Source organism: Tachysurus vachellii, chromosome 1 (genome assembly GCF_030014155.1).
Source record: "Tachysurus vachellii isolate PV-2020 chromosome 1, HZAU_Pvac_v1, whole genome shotgun sequence".
Lineage (NCBI taxonomy): Eukaryota > Metazoa > Chordata > Actinopteri > Siluriformes > Bagridae > Tachysurus > Tachysurus vachellii.
Genome location: NC_083460.1, coordinates 37,088,541 through 37,106,338, shown reverse-complemented (window position 1 = coordinate 37,106,338; position 17,798 = coordinate 37,088,541). Strand labels below are relative to the sequence as shown.

Sequence of the window (17,798 nt, the reverse complement as noted above, 5' to 3'; positions counted from 1 at the left end):
AAAGAGATAAAATGTAACTGTGAAATCAAAAGGATAATATCCCAGTGATTTATATAACACATCATGATAACAGCTCTGGATTTAGATCATCAAAGCTGGAGTTTTTAACAAAATGTTGTTAAGAAGGTGTTGATTATTTTTCTTTAACCGCAGACCTGACCGAAGTTACATAATATTAATGCACAGAATTTTTTTTTTCTAGTATTTGTTGTAAAAGATAGAAATAAAGAGTCTGTTGAGGGAAAGACTGTTTGTAGCTATAATGTAAGTTCTAGTAGAAAGAAATTGTCTTGTTCATATGATCCATAACATTGCACGTAATCGTATGTGATTGTTTAATTAATTTAAAAAATTGTTTAATTAAAAAAATAATAAATCAGTGTTGTTCTATCACCTGCTTACTTATTACAGCCTAAAAGATTGTTTATCCAAAATGATTGCTTTACCCTGCAGGCTAAATGATGGTGTCGCATCAATTGATTTTTTTTCCTTAGAGGCAGCCATTAATCCAAACACTATTGATCTTATTTATAAAGCTAAAATTAGGTATCAGCTTCTTTGGTATCAGCCCTTTTTTTTGCTTCAGGTATTTCATCTCCTTTCATTTCTTAACATTTAGGCAAAGGCTATTATACACCTGCTTCAAGCATTATTTTACATTGTGTTCTGCAAAATATAAAATTATGGCTATTTTGTATAGCAATCAACTGTAGTGTAATGCTTTTAAATGAAATGATGATGATGAAGAAGAAGAAGAAGAAGAAGAAGACTATGATGATGATGATGAATATGATGATGATGAGGAGGAGGAGGAGGAAGAAGAAGCTTATGATGATGAAGATGATGATGATGGTAATGATGAAGATGAAGATGATGGTGATGATGATGAAGATGATGATGATTACAAGGCAATGTTTTATTGAGGTGATAGATACAGTACAGGCTATTTATAACTTTTAATTATGATATTTATTGGTTTTGAGATCTACTTCAAACAGGCTGAAAAAAAAAAAGGGAATAAGTTTTGGGGAGTCCAGCCAGACTGTATTGGTGTGATGTACCATTTTTTACGGTACTATCTTCTGACTCTACCGTAAATCTGCTAATAGCACGAGTTGGATCTCTGGGCAGAGCTGAAGTCGCACCAGACCTGCTGAAGGCACATCGTGAGGACCGTTATAGACCGGCAGAGATGGCGAAGGAGGGAACGGAGACGGCGGAGGAAACCGAGCAGATGATCGAAAAGAATGGAGCTAAAGAGCCGGAGAGCGCAGTTACTGCGCCAGATTCAAAGGAAATGCGCGCTGTGCTGCTTTCAGGGTTTGGGGGTCTAAACAAACTCAAAGTAACCAAGAAAACCATGCCTGAACCCCAAGAAGGAGAAGTGAAAATTCGCGTTAAAGCATGGTATAGCATGTATAATGATCTTTTTCCTTCTTTCTTTTTTTATTTTCTTTTTTTTTCAGTTGTTTATTTTTTTTTAAATGTCTTTGGATGTGTAAATTGACTGCGCTTTATAGCAACATGTTGCAGTAAATCCTGCCATAAGGAACAGGTGCATAAGGATGAACATGATGAGAACAAACTGCATGCAATAACACATTTCTGAATAGTTGAATTTCTGAATCTTTTTAGACAGCACTAAGGAGGTGCAGAGGTTTTGGAACATGCTGATTCATATGAGCCATTTCAGTTATAAATGGCTTTACTGGTACCAGTAAACAAGTACCAGTATAGAGAATGAGCTACAGATATTAATGAGGAGATAGAGACTTGGGTGTCAGGGGAATTGGGTGTCAGGTATCTCAGGTTAAAGTTATGGCATTGTGGCTGTTAATAAAAGAAAAGAAACGGAAGAAAACCCTGTCACCGACACCATTTTGCTTGAAAAAGACATTCTCTGTTTTATTTTAAGATTATGATCCTAATATATGATTTTACAGCGGCTTGAATTTCCTCGATCTTATGGTACGTCAAGGAAATATTGATAATCCTCCGAAAACCCCTCTAGTACCTGGATTTGAATGTTCTGGAATAGTGGAAGCTGTGGGAGAAAATACCAAAGGCTTTGAGGTACGTTACATTATTGCAGACATTCATACGTACGTCATGTGTGTCTAATTACAAATCTTCAGTATGGAGCTAGATATACTTCTAACAGTATAGAGACATTTTTTAAAGAAATTTGATGTTTAGGTAAAAAATCTTTTCTGAAGCTGCTAGGATGTGACATATAGTAAAATCTGCAAGAGTTCTTTGGTTTGTCTTTCTACCAGAACTATTTTAAGGCTCACAACAGTGTTTCTCTCTCAGAGACAGTAACCTATCAGATGGCTCTGTACAGAGGATTTGAATATGTTGGAACAGCTGCCACTTCCAATAAACAATCGGTCAATCACTATGATCATTCACTGTCTGTGTTTATTTATAATAATAATAATAATAATAATAATAATAATAACAATAGGGGGCACGGTGGCTTAGTGGTTAGCACGTTCGCCTCACACCTCCAGGGTCGGGGTTCGATTCCCGCATCCGCCTTGTGTGTGTGGAGTTTGCATGTTCTCCCCGTGCCTCGGGGGTTTCCTCCGGGTACTCCGGTTTCCTCCCCCGGTCCAAAGACATGCATGGTAGGTTGATTGGCATCTCTGGAAAATTGTCCGTAGTGTGTGATTGTGTGAGTGAATGAGAGTGTGTGTGTGCCCTGCGATGGGTTGGCACTCCGTCCAGGGTGTATCCTGCCTTGATGCCCGATGACGCCTGAGATAGGCACAGGCTCCCCGTGACCCGAGGTAGTTCGGATAAGCGGTAGAAGATGAATGAATGAATGAATGATAATAACAATAATAATAAGCCGAATCTCTGCACGCTGTTTACTGTTATTATTCGATCAGTTCTCTTAGTCGTGCACGACATACGTGGGCAAAAAATGAAACGCTTAATCCGCTCTGTCTGATTCGTTTCGATTGAAATCACCTAATACAGCAGTATCTAATCAACTACAGCAATTCTAATAAAGAGCACTTACTTAAGGGAGCTTTGCTTGTACCTCTTTGAGAACCCCTGAATATTTTATGTACAGAAACCTACAACAGAATGATTCCATAGCAGGTTTTTTGGGAGGCAAAGGATTTATCTAAAGAACCCGTCAGGAGCCCTTTTTATACTAGATTAGATTTTAGACACTTATGTAAATGAGATTGCACTAACTCACTCCGTTCAAGTTTTCTCTGAATTCCTTCTACATCATTGGATACGTGTTCATTTTTCCGATGTGCTTTCAGATCGGTGACCGAGTGATGGCCTTTACAAACTACAACGCTTGGGCCGAGGTGGTGTGCACGCTGCAGGATTGGGTTTATAAGATACCTGAAGACATGACTTTCCCCGAGGCTGCTGCTTTCTCTATGAACTTCGTAGCTGCGTACATGATGCTGTTTGAAGTGGCCAATCTCCGGGAGGGGATGTCTGTGTTAGTTCACTCAGCAGGGGGAGGAGTGGTAAGCCTCTCAGCCTGGGGGTTATGATTATGAGGACATAGAAATAGCACCAGTGGGGGGAAAAACTTTAATATTAGGATCTTATTATTTTAATATTTTAGGCTTATCGCATAATGCTTGCAGTGGTTATGGGAACATTCTGTAGAACATTCAAGAAAATTTTTTAAATAAGAAAGCCTTTTTTTTCTTTTCTGCTGTTACTATTTAAGCAATAAAACATAAAGTGTTAAAGTTCTGTTATAATAAAAATAATAATAATAATAATAATAATAATAATAATAATAATAATAATAATAATATAATAATAATTTTGCAACAGTTAATATTTTCTGTGACTCACAGAATCACATCATACTTTATAATCCACTTATAGTACATTTAAGGTTATAGAGCATCCAAGAAACAAGTCAGTTCCTGTTATGACTTAAGTTCTAGCAGCAATTCCCTCATATTCTCTTGGATTTATTAATTAATTATACATTAATAAAACTAAACATGCGGTGTCACAGAGAAAGTTCATGGCAGAAGACTTAAAGTTATAAACTTACTAACACTAGAGACTCCTTCCAAAAAAATGTCATTAATTATATATATATTTTTATTATTAAATAATAATGTTTCATTTATTTTTGTCATTACGTTTCATGTTCTATCGAGTATGAATTGAGAAATCAACAGTGCAGTCAAATAAAGGTGTATATTTAATAAAATAAAAAAGCTACACTCTACAAAATGTTAATAATGTGTGCATGTTAATAAATCTGATGTTTTTTCTTTCAAGAAAACTACCAAACTGTTGTGTTACAGTATATCTTTTATTGCTGAAGCCCTCTCCTGTTTATGTATGTATGTTTTGTTCTCAGGGTCAAGCTGTTGCTCAGCTGTGTGCCACAGTCCCCAACGTCACGGTGTTCGGCACGGCCTCTCCCTTCAAACACGAAGCCATCAGGCACTCCGTCACTCACCTGTTTGACAGAAACCTTGATTATGTAGCAGAAGTTCGAAAGTAAGCAGACAGACATGTGTGTTTGTGCACCGTACGCATTGATTTTAATCCACAGAATGTTTTCTTACCCGTTTGAAGTGTATTTGGGATTTTTCCATTCACTTGGTGGTATAGAGATGTTATGTGATCTTAGGCAAAAGATGCACGAGCTTAGAAAGGAACAGAGTGTGTGGATGATCAGGATATGATAATGTGAGTCACGCTCGGGGGACAGCGCTGGTCTGAGGAGACGTTTACCTTCTCTGGATCTGTGTGGCTGCGGTCCCCATGGCAACACTCCTCTCGGCTGTAGTGCTTTAATGGAAGGAGGGGCACCAGAACACTCTTTCAGGCTTACACACACACACACACACGCGCACACACACACAAACACACACAGACGCAGGCCTTGAGCTCTTTCCCCGCAGTGGACTTTTTGCAATTACTTAATGCAATTTCAATTGTAGAAGAATAACACAATGTTTGACCAGATTTCCTTCTAAATTGTCTTACTTCACATATAGGCAGCAAAAAAATAATTTGATTCTGGTTCAACAGGTTGTTTCCGAACTGCCAGACACACAGCAAGAATTTATTGATGCAATCTTTGTGTAACATTAGTGCTCTATACAATCAATATGAACACCCTGAGATACGTGCTTAGCTTTAGGTGCTGATTGATATAGCTCCTATAAAGGCCTTGTGCACATTCGAGTACTAATAAATAGAAGTAAAACGAGTAGGAGAGGAGAGCTTAATACTCCTTTCATCTCGCTAGCCCCACATTCTTCTCAGGATCAGGAGAAAAGCTAAATTAAATTGTTCTTTCAGTTCAGACCTTACGATTGGTGAGACTTTTGGCATCACAAGACCACAATGCAGGCGGTTTGAACAGAAAAGAAAAGGCCCTGAGGCCACTCCATCTTAATGACGTAGTTCTTCATGCTTTTCAGCTTGTCTTGTTTGTAAGACTCACCATTGAAAACTGTTCAGTCTTTATCTTGTACAGTTTCTGGCTCTTGTTTTCTCAGAGCAGTCATTCGTGTACAAGCCGTTAGAGGTATAATTAAGAAAAAATTAGGCACAATATTATTTTAGATTTCTTAAAAATTTATTCTCACTGATACAGAAAGAATAACCTACATAGTATTCATCATGGGATTTTCTCTTTAGCTCTGTTAATGTTTTTGTTTTTTTGTTGCTGCTGTGTGCTGAACTCCTCGTGCTGAGCTTTATGTTGTTTAAATAGTATCTTCATCCAGAGAGAGAGAGAGAGAGAGAGAGAGAGAGAGTGAGAGACTGACCTGAAGACACAGAACAGTATCAGGGAGCATGGTTATTAAAACCAGCATGCAGCGTGTCATGAATCGTACCTCGTTGAAAAAGGGGGGATGTGGGATGTGGTAGCTCAGTGGTTAAGGTGTTCAACTACTAATCGGAAGGTCATTGGTATGATTCCCAGGTCCACCAAGTTGCCACTGCAGCGCCCCTGAGCAAGGCCCTTAACCCTCAATTGCTGAGGTATATAAACAGAAATAAAAATGTAAGTCACTCTGGATAAGAGTGTCTGCTAAATGCTGTAAATGTAAAAAGGAGTCCATGTTTCTCAGTGCTCAGTGCTCGCAGTTGTGAAGTGCTCTCTATCACATGCATAGGTTTCTCTGGACGTTTTCTTTAATTCACTGCACCTTGTGGCTATTTTTAATGACATTGCTGACTCATACTTCTGTAGTTCCTCCTCTGGATATTTGTGTCATTCATTCACTCACATAGCAAAGTATTTGAGCTTTCTTTTAGATAGCAGAATGTAGTATTATGTGTTGTTGCAACAGTTTGAACACAGTTGTTACAGTGATTGACTAAACAGTAACGATAAGCTTTTCTCTCTCTTAGGATCTCACCTGAAGGAGTGGACATTGTTCTCGATTGTCTGTGTGGTGAGAATTCAGGGAAAGGTTTGAGTCTCCTGAAGCCACTCGGCACATACATCCTTTACGGTTGGTAGTTTTGAGTTCATTTGAGTGCAAGAGTTTGCAGTCTCTATGGTTTTAGTGTGGAAGAAAGGAAGGAAATATGGGGAAAAGTTAAAAAAAAAAAAAAAGACAACAATCCATTACATCAAGCATAATTAACTGGAAATAAAAGCAAAAAAGTTAAATTTGCTGTAAGATTCTGGCTCACTAGAAGCGATATCAGGGCAGAGTTATAGCAGCTACGCCAGCAAAAGTGGCTTAATTTTTGCCAAGGATTGGCTGAGGATCCAAAATCTGTTCTGGTATTATGAAAGAGGTTCATGAAAATGATTGGAGAATATGTATTTCATGTTCAGAATGTGAAATGTACATTGATGTACCCGTATCATTTATTTATTTTTTTGTAATGAATATCTTAATAAAAAAGGGGCTTGGTGATTAGTATGTACTGTATGCATCTCCAGGGTTGCGGGGTTAGATTCTCTGCTCTGGATGTGTGTGTGTGTGTGTGCAGAGTTTGTATGTTCAGCCTTTGCTTCAGATGTTGCCTCCGCTAGTCAAAAAGACATGCTGGTTGATTGGCATCTTTCATTACATTGTCTGTAGTGTGTGAACGGATGAATGAGTGTTAATGTGATTGCGCCCCACAATGGGTTGGTGACTCGTCTGTGGTGTCCCTTTGTCTTGTTCCTCAGGTAGACTCCAGAATAAGCACTACAGAATATGGATGGATAGATCTTAATATACACCACTTCAAATTTTTTACTTGTAATAGTGAAATCTAACACACTAAATGTTTTGCTGCTAGAAATAACATTTGTTCTTTTTTTATTTTGTTTTGAGAGTGTGGAAAAGTCTGCAGTCTGCCAGTTAGATCCCTTTAAAAATGATATTGTTCATGATTTTACAATTTTACACTGATTATGAACTGATGATAAAATGCTATGTGATAGACTTGGATCCCTAACCCTAACCCTAGGTGTGAATTTCCAACTCTGGCTCTCCTTTGAATTGAGCTACATGCATTTAATTCACATAATATTAGTAATTAATAATTAAGAATGGATTTTACATTGCAGCGTGAAGCATTTTTAATTGGTTATTAAGCTGTCAGAGCCGATGAACAAAACCTGCTGGATTCCAAATGAATTCATCAATGTGACAGCTGAGACGAGTTCATTAATTCAAGACATTTGTTATTTCTTCAGAGCAGGAGTTCTGTTAAAAGCCATGACTTTGTGATTTCTGATTGTAGGTTCTTCAAACATGGTGACGGGCGAGACGAAAAGTTTCTTCACCTTCGCCAAATCTGTAAGTGCGCCGCAGACTTGTCGTTTGTTCTTCGTTCTTTGCATTTGAATGAAATGCCATTGTTTTTCTTCATGGCCTTATTTTTAAAGGAAGACCCTTTGGCTTTTGTGCACAACCAATTTGTCTCTTCATCTCCAGTGGTGGCAGGTGGAGAAGGTTAACCCCATCAAACTGTATGAAGAAAACAAAGTCATGGCTGGATTTTCGCTGCTCAGCCTCCTTTTTAAGCAGGGCGGCTGTAGCCGAGTGAAGGCCGCTGTCAACAACCTGCTTTCACTCTACAGTGAGAAGAAAATCAGACCTTTAGTGGATTCCCTATGGGCACTTGAGGAGGTAAGCAGATGAACGGAAAGATGTTAATGAGCTACGAAATCTACAAAGTCATTTCCAGTGCTGTATAGAATTGGCGACTCAAGAGAACAGACTATTTGATCGAAATCTGCAGCGTGATTACATACTGTATGTAACTATGAAAAGCTGTTTAAAGGCCAGTAGCTGATATATAATTATGACTCTAGTCCTTGAGGTCTGATTGTAAAGTGAGCTGTAAGTGTAGAAGATTAGATCTTTATCAGATTATCCCTTAAACCACCAGTTCGTTTTCTATACAGAAGCATGTATTGAATAAGAAAAGATTTACTTAAAATAGGGAATTCAACACTTAACACAAGGTACGTATAGGATTACATATCTTCTAGGTTATATCCCGTGCACGTTACGATTTCAATGAACCATGACTGAAAGCCATGTCGTTGAATTAAACCAAATTTGCGGTGATTAATATCTCATGAATTATCTCTTGTTGTTATATTAAACTTGCCAGCAAAAAAAAAAAAACGCCTTGGTCTGGTTGCTAACAGAAAACCCCACCTCTGACACTCCTGTTGAAGGAGAATCTGGTAACGTTGGAGACGTGAACCACATACAAATTATTTCTGTAACTTCTGTAAGTTTGAGGTCTGTATATTGAAATCTATTTTAAATCTGAATTTTTTCCCGTGACATATTTTATGCTAGATTGTTTTCTGGTGGGGGGAGGCATGGTGGCCTAGTGGTTAGAATGTTTATCCTGTACAGTCAGTGTGGAAGTTAGATCGCTGCCTCCACCCTGTGTTTGTAGAGTTTGCTTGTCCTCCCCATGCTTCAGGGGTTTACTCTGGGTACTCCGGTTTCCTCTCCTGTCCAAAGACATGCGTTGTAAGCTGATTGGCATCTCTAAATTGTCCACAGTGTGTGAATGTGTGCATGGGATTGTGGTCTGCAATCGGTTGGCACCCTGTCCAGGGTGTCTCTTACCTTTTTCCCCCAGTCTCCTGGGAAAGACTCCAGGTTTCCCCCAACCTTGTATAGGACAAGGGTTACAATAGATGCATTGATGTTCTAATGAATTATGCTGGAATTCTTTACCAGAATATAACTCAATTATAAATAAAAGAAAATCAGCCTGTCTTTAAATTGCAGGAAAATGTCAGGCTGTTAAATTTATTATTAATGGTGCTTGCAAAACAACATACTTACTATCCTGCATACTCTTCCGGACAAAACTTCGGCGTGTATCTTGTCCCGCAGCTTTTGTCCTAGACCCATGAATGACGTGTCAAATCGACCGGCTCATTGAGGAGAGGTGTGCTATGACTTTTCTAAGCGATCCGAGTACCGGTACTTCCGGTACCGGGTCTCAAATTGGCCTTTTTTCCCATAGACTCCCATTATAAACTTTGGTGGTTTAAAGCTCGGCAAGCTTTCGAACTATCTACACCAAACATGGCCAGCTCCTTTAGGGTGATACTCTGAACAAAGGTTTAAATTGGTGTAGCGACTGGCCTTTTGGTTGTGCCGAAGCCCCGCCCCCAAAATATGCAAAATAAAAAATTTGCACAACATGGACATGTGACATATCAAAACACTCAGCACGACGAGGGGAACTTGCCACGTGCAAGCACCATTCACATTTTCTTCAGGAAATGTACATTCTAGTTAACTTTTAATGTTTAATCTTGTGAAATTTAGTTTATAGCTATAAAAAAATGACAATTAGAAGGAGCTACATATATATTTATTTGATCTCAGTAGTGCTTCATGGTACCATTTTTGACTAGTGTCACATAGTCTGAAGAGATTAGACGAGTTTGTTTTGAATTTGATGTAAGGAGACTCAATACATATGTCTCTGTCTATTCATCTTTAGAAACGTTCACATATTTTCCCCTAATTTTATCTTGACCATTTACTATACATTCTTTTCAAAGTGGTCTTTTGTTCGTCTTGCGAGCTTGAGATTCCTGCGGCATTTCTCAGTCCTGCTCTTGACGCGCACCTCTTCATGTAACATCTTCTACTCTTTGCAAATTCGAGTAGCATAAAACAAACTCAGTCCCATTTGTCTTGTTTGCCTCTAGTCCAAGGTGCATTGCTTTATCATAGAGAATGATTCTCTGTTCTTCCGTCTTCATCCGGCTGTCAGTCAGAATACTTCTTCGACCAAACCTGCTGTCAGTCAGAGTTTCCCTGAAGCCAAAAGGTAGTCAGGTGAAATGTGGGCCGTGGCAGTATTTTAACAGGAAGTGACATGCCAAGCTTTATCTGTTCAGCAATGCAATCAGGAGCTGTCAGTAAGAGCTCATGATGGAATGACAGGTGTACTTTACCGACCATTTTTTGATAGATCTGGATGTGTTTTTTTCCCCTGCCTACGCAGCCAGCCGGTCCTACATCACTTTTTTATTAAGATTAACAGACCTGCACATTCTGTGTAAACAGCAATGATTTCGAGAACTGGCTGTCATTTGTGGTTTCCTCCATTCTGATGTTTGTATGAGTGATGTATCATTTTATGTTGGTAAGAAATCATCAGATGTCATTATCTCCAGCCCATTCTTTTTTTTTTTGGATTAGGTCTAGGTTCTTTCTTCTTTCTTATCATTTTTCTGTGATGTTGCTTTAGGTTTCTTTACATCATTCTAAGACTTACATGCCTTTTCTTTCAAACACACACACACACAAACACATACACACACAGTCCTTGTTCTCTTCACTGTTTCCTCACATCCAGCTGGATGCAGCGTTGATATCGCACTGCTTTATTGCATCAACTCTGAATGTGTGTATGTGTGGAGGATGTGCGTGCTGGAAAAACAAACATGCATTAGGATTCTTTGTTTATGTGCCATTTTACACCCCGTTCCTACCAACACAGGCTTGAGATTATCATTTCTTTTATGTCCGTGTTTGTGCGAGTGTTATAGAAGAGCCTCTTACGGCTGTTGGGTGAGCAGTAACTGCACGACAGGTTGCGTGAGCACAAGTCTTTTTTTTCCTGAGGAAATATAAGGACAAGATGTAATAATGCACTGCCAAATTTTCACACAGCTAATAACTTTGCTATTTTTGGGACGCTGCTCAGCTTACAGTGTATTAAGACCCATAATATGCAGGACAATTTGACAAGGAAATGCGTGATTTAGAAAACATTAAAGTTGACAAAATCATCAGAAATGTTGTGCAAACTTTGGTGCAGTATTTTCCAGGTTACCGCAATCACTGCACACACACACAGACACACACACACTTCTCTGTAAAAAGACACCTTATTTACAGTTTCTATATTAACAGCGATATCATCATAGACATTTGGCTGAATCCCAAATGGCTTTTCATGCACTACATAATGGCCTCTACACTCTGTGTAATATATTATATTGCCAATAGGAAGTCATTTAAAATTCCCCTTACGACTAAGCTCGGCTCATTAACTAGCACCGCTGAGGTTTGGCTAAAATAGTTTTTGAAATTTATTTGCAGTAATAGTTTACAAATATTTGTCTTTCTCATAAGTTTGAGAACTGCTCTAGACTACTAGATTAAATATTTTGTATCTAGGAGTGTCAATGTAAAGTGTATTGACTTTACTTTTGAAGGCTCATAACATGATCTTTATTTTTTTGTTTGTTTGTTTGTTTGTTTGTTTGTTTGTTTGTTTGATTTTTAGAATCGAATTTTAAAGAAAGCCTTGTCGATTCTTGGGGAAACAGAAAAAGTTCTTCCTAAAGTTCTTTATGCTAAAACTAGAAATGGCTTAGATTATAATTTGCTCAGAAGCTCCTGGCTGCACAATTGCACTTGAATATATAGTGTACAGTTAAAGAAAAGAAATGATTTAGAAACACATTTTGCAATTGGGGCTTAGAAGCCTTTATTATTGCCACATCTACATTTCAGCAGAGTGGAATTCTTTCTTCGTATATATCCCAACTTAGGAGGTTGGGGTCAGAGCGCAGGGTCAGCCTTGATACAGCAGGATCACCTGGAGCAATGAGGGTTAAGGGCTTTGCTCAAGGGACCAACAATGGCAGTTTGGCAGTGCTGGGGCTTTAACTCTGATCAACAACCCAAAGCCTTAACTTCTTGAGACACCACTGCCCCATTATCAATGTCACCAAGGTGAGAACAGGTTCTGAGTCAAGTTTTCTTCATGTAGTCTCAGGGAGTTTTACCTTTCCACAGTTGTCATTGTCTCACTCATTAAGAATAAACATATATTAAAATTTTAAACTTGAATTGTTATATTCCTGGGAATAAAAAAAGCTGCTTTGCAACAGCATCCATTGTTAAAAGCGATACAACAATGATATACAAATACAACTGAATTTAATTGAAGTGTATAGACAAATGCTTTTACAAGTAAAACAATTGTATATTTTTTTTTTATTATTACCTGTTGTAGGCAGTGACACTCTTTGAAACAAGGGTTCCTCTTTGGTTATTTTGGGATGTGGTAGTTTAGTAGTTAAGGTGTTGGACTACAGATCATAAGATCTAGATGAGTTTAAATCCTAGATCCATCAAGCTGCCACTGCTGGACCCCAAATAAAGGCCTTAAACCCTTGGTTGTATAAAATAAAAATGAGTTTAAATGTAAGCTGGATAAGGGTGTCTGCCAAATGCCATTAATGTAAATGGATGGTTATGCTTGCTGAAAGGGAAACCTCTGTGGCAGACTATGGAGAGTAAACCGTTTATCTTCACCACAGACTGTAGCTAATAATGATAACTTTGGACCATATCATTCATTTACAAATAGGATGAGATTAGAGTAATGTGTGCCTAGTGTGATTAGAACTATCTCCTTGTTACGCACAACAGACACGACATGCTCGGGTTTAATCGCCTGACTGCGATGCCGCCTTCTTCACAGAGTGTGATCTCGCTGCTTTTTCTGTTCTCCGAAATTGAAATGGAAAGAAAGAAGGAAAGACATTTTATTTGAGACAGAACGAGAGAGAAAAAAGAAGGAGAAAAGAAGGGGGAAATAAGAATGTGGCCTAAGGTGGTAGTTCAAGTCGAGATAGTAATGTACTCAGCAGGAGAGCCTGGGATCTCATTACCTATGTGCAGTCCAGATGCTGCCGCTCTTTTTTTTTCCTCCCTGTGGAGTGAAGGAAAATGTCTATCTGGATGCTAAATGGAACTTTAGGATCACAGTGAACCTTTTTCTAAGCTTCGGTGCACTATTTCTTTAATGCTGATACACTTGCCAGCTCCTCAAATGCCTCTTAGAGGGCTTTAAAAAGGGTTTAAGCTGCCGTGCTTACTGTACACATTTGCAATAGTTTGCATTTCTTTATTGCATATGCAATCAAGGAACTGTTTGTAATATTTGCTGCACCAAGTGTCCTTTACACGATTTGTACAGTAAATTTAATTTTTGTACTGATTAGTTTTGCTCAAGGTCCTGTTTCTCCAAAGCTTGTGATTCAGCTTTGTCACCATCCTGCTGTGAAGCTCCACGTCAGCGACAGCTACGTGGCCGTGCTTTTAGCAACCACATCAGTTGCCATGCTAACCTGGGAGCTGCTCTGATGGCTGAGTCTGCTGACCTGGTATAATGAACACTGCTCAGTCAGTATTTGTTATATGATCCCAGAGCTGTTCTGAGCTGCAAACGTGTCTAAAATCCTAACACGTGGCGTCTTAGATCATTAGTTAATTAATCACTCTGCACAAGCCATTTTTGCCTGAGTTCTTAGAAAATACTTGAGAAAATCTTCAATATTATTAGCTATGATTACTGAGATTCAGTGAATTCAGTGATTTTACAATGGAATCTGAATTTTTATGAGAATTGTTGATGTAAAGTTATATACACTCCTTCTGTCATAATGTTATTACCGCTGCATATTCATGCAGATTTCTTGTCATCTGATCATGTGACACCAACTCAATCCATAAATTCTTGCAGATACTTAAGAGATCCGGTAAATGAAATATGAAGAGAAAAGTGTGATCTCAATGATATCATCAATGTTTTGATGATACTCTTTCTTTTCGTGTGTCAAGGCCAAGGTCCTCTGTCCTTTCTGACTCGTGACTGAAAGCTTAAAGTTACAGCTTTACTTCTGCCTTTAACAAAGCACTGACACTGAAAACTCCTGCCGTAAATGAATTAAACATCACCTCGGAAAAAGGCATAACCATATCATTATGAAACATTACGTCGGGCTACTATACAAATCCCTGCCTATGAAACGTTACTAAAGAAACGCTAACGTATTCAAATGGGGTCATTGATATAAGTATAATTGTATTGTTACAGGAAAACTCCAATCAGAATTGAGCATCAGACAGTGTGTTTTATGTTGTGATGTTGTGATGAATTAAAACTCTTCCTTTGCTGATAAATTATTATTTTCTTCTTGTAGTAGAGTAAATCATAATGCAGGTTCTTTTTAAAGCTGTAATTATAGCCTTAAGCATATCAATGCATATTTTTTGTTCAGATGTTTCCACAGCCTCATCACACCAGTAATTTATATCGGGATCTTTATGACCGCTGAACGAATTTTTGTATGTACATGTAATTGCCACCATCATCGACACAACCCTGTGCCATGACAAATTAACCAGCGATGTGTGGCTTGTACAGCTCCAAATCCATGAAAAATGCATTATTGACATGCCGACTAAATTGTTGTCGTCCTCCCGTTGGGTCGATGCGTTCCTTTTCGATTTTCCCATACTGACATTTTCTCACTCTGCCGCTTATTACTTGTGAAACAGAATCAGTTCCAACTATGATCCATAAAATTCAATTAGGTCTCTATTGCTTTTCCTTCTAATTGAATTACTCAGTCCCTTCATACGTTATTCACCATGGAATAAAACCTGTCATGGGTGAAATGACTATATCTAATACTATTTCTAATAGTATGTAACTATTGTGTGGATGGTGAACTGTTGTTTTCTCTGGTTATACAGTAAAATGGTAGATTATTTGTGAAAGCAGCAACTGAACAAGAGGAATCTGACCTTATATGTAGCTGCAGAGATTTGTATTATCTGTGGAAACTCATTTCCTGAGCCCTTGTAGTTTTTTTTTTTAATTATTAAATTGATTTTTAGGGGAGCACGGTGGCTTAGTGGTTAGTACGTTCGACTCACACCTCCAATGTTGGGGGTTCGATTCCCGCCTCCGCCTTGTGTGTCTGGAGTTTGCATGTTTTCCCCGTGCCTCTGGGTACTCCGGTTTCCTCCCCCGGTCCAAAGACATGCATGGTAGGTTGATTGGTATCTCTGGAAAATTGTCCATAGTGTGTGAGTGAATGAGAGTGTGTGTGTGTGCCCTGTGATGGGTTGGCACTCCGTCCAGGGTGTATCCTGCCTTGATGCCTGATGACGCCTGAGATAGGCAGAGGCTCCCCGTGACCCGAGGTAGTTCGGATAAGCGGTAGAAAATGAATGAATGAATGAATGAATGAATGAATGAATGAATGAAATTGATTTTTAGACATGGGACACAACCAGACCACTAAACTGAAATAAGTTTGAATTAACTATAGAAACTGTTAGACAGACGATGCAAAATCATTTGAAACTATGATTGCAGCAGCAGATCTGCCGTATCTAGGTGAAATCGCAAGGGTGAGACATGGGGCAACGAGACATGGGGCAATGAAACCTCTTCATCTTCAGATTCTATTCTGATTAATTTGCTTGTGAGAGAAGCGACTAGCAAAACAAGGACAGGGCTTGATTTGAAGAAATGTCATGTTCTGGTCATGGTGAGGTCTCTCGAGTAGTTTTTATTGGCAGAGAAGAAGAGGTCGCAGGACACTTTCTAAAACACTTAATATCAGACTCCCTGAAAGGAAATAGTACTAATAATTCAGTTGAATTAAATAACAAATATACAAATAAAGTTTTATTTGTATAACGCTTATAACAATGTACATTGTCGCAAAGAAGCTTTACATGGAATCTAAAAATTCTGAATAGAAATGCTAAAAAAAAACTAAACTAAGATTTATCCCAAATAAGCAAGCCAGAAGAGACGGTAGTGAGGAAAGACTCCCTGAGACGAGATAAGGAAGAAACCTTCAGAAGGAATAGAATAAAAAGGGAACTCGTCACCATCTGGGTGACACCAGCATAATTTTAGCTTTAACATGAAGTCTTTTTTGTTGAAGTTATGAAATGTTCATTGGTGGAGACTTGAGCACAATGGCAGTCCAAAGCCAAAGACATCTCCATGGTTTCTCAGTGGTACTATACACAACAATCTATATATCTCCAGGCTGACAACATGCAGACATCCTCAGCTGCAGTAAAAGGCCTCCAACTGATGAGAACTGGAATCTGGAGTAGGGTCCAGTCCCTGGTCCAGAGAGTAAAAAACAGGTCAGGATCAGTGGCATCTCCAGTAAGCACTCTTTCATTGGAGGATAAACAACTCAGTCACAGAATGTTTGTTTCTATTTTAAACTTGGTGAAGATGTATCTTGGGAGCAATATTACCATCTCTTTTAGGAAAAAGTAGCTAAAACATACTGAATAAGTTGCCAGAATATGTCACCAAATTGTGACAAATAAGTATTTCTGAATACCAAGAATTAATTTGATCAGTATAGAGACAACAGATTAGAACTTACTCCTCGTAGAAAAAGGAAGTCTTGGATTTGGTCATAGAAAATAACACATAATAACAAATAATGAATATTTCACTAAGAAATCAGGCAACAAATCTGCTCAGGTCTAACTGGAACAACACAAGCCATTGTACCATTTAGAAATCTAGAATAATTCTAAGGCTATTTTTATAACCTTGTCCCAAAGCTAGTAGGAAATGGGAGAAAAGTTGACCAGCTGTTTTTTCAGGAACAGGGAACATTCCTCGGTTGATATGTTTTACCTTTTCAGTCATTCATCCATCAAGTGTATGTTTTCTGACTATTTAATGCCACCAAAAGAGTCATTTTACTCAGGATTATTATTATTATTATTATTATTATTATTAAACTAAGAATGTGCCGGTTTCACATAAAATATGGTTAAAGGAAAAAAACTTGGCAGCTTGTCTGTGAGAATGAAGGGAAATGACGCAAAATAAATTTGGTGATGAATTTGAACCGAATGAACTGTTGGAACATTATTGTTGTTCAGCCAAATGTAACAACCATAAGACAAGCTCAAATTAAAGCTCAAAATTAACCTTCTTTTATACTGATAACTCACACTCTTTAATTAGATCATGCATAAGGGTCTTTGTTTTTGACTGTGTCACTGTGAAAATTGAGGCTGAGATAAAAAACAACCAGATGCTTGCGGGAGAACCTTTGACCTCAACGTGTGAGTCATCACCACCTCCGTTCCCGGCAGCATGAACAGGCACGAATAATTACGTCTCCATTTCATGGGATACAATGTTTATCTTCATGCACCAGAATGAGTTATGACTCATTCTAAACCTTGGATCAACTGTGAGGTGTGGGCCATGCTACGTGCCCGCTCCACAGCATTTATCTCAGGAGACATTGGGGAATACAAAAAGGCCAGATACAACCTATGCAAATCAATCAGGAAGGCCAAAAGACACTACGGCCTGAAGCTGGAAGGACACTACACCACTGCAGACTCACGGCACATGCGGCAATGTCTTCAGGATATCACAGAGTACCGTCAGAGGAGTCAGGGAGACACAACTCCCAAGATCACACTCCCAGATGAGCTGAATGAGGTTGATGCTTGCTTTGAAGC

The 17,798-nt window shown here is 38.6% G+C and overlaps 1 protein-coding gene across 1 annotated transcript in view; it reads left to right on the top strand.

Annotated features, from left to right (window-relative positions):
- Positions 1 to 1,124: 1,124 nt before the first annotated feature.
- vat1l (vesicle amine transport 1-like) overlaps positions 1,125 to 17,798 on the top strand; it is a 29,903-nt gene continuing 13,229 nt past the window's right edge. The window contains exons 1-7 of the mRNA XM_060886062.1: positions 1,125 to 1,407; positions 1,944 to 2,073; positions 3,285 to 3,500; positions 4,364 to 4,506; positions 6,379 to 6,482; positions 7,714 to 7,769; positions 7,908 to 8,102. Of these exons, the coding sequence (XP_060742045.1) occupies positions 1,193 to 1,407; positions 1,944 to 2,073; positions 3,285 to 3,500; positions 4,364 to 4,506; positions 6,379 to 6,482; positions 7,714 to 7,769; positions 7,908 to 8,102 (1,059 nt within the window). The 5' untranslated portion in view covers positions 1,125 to 1,192. The remainder of the gene's footprint in view (positions 1,408 to 1,943; positions 2,074 to 3,284; positions 3,501 to 4,363; positions 4,507 to 6,378; positions 6,483 to 7,713; positions 7,770 to 7,907; positions 8,103 to 17,798) is intronic.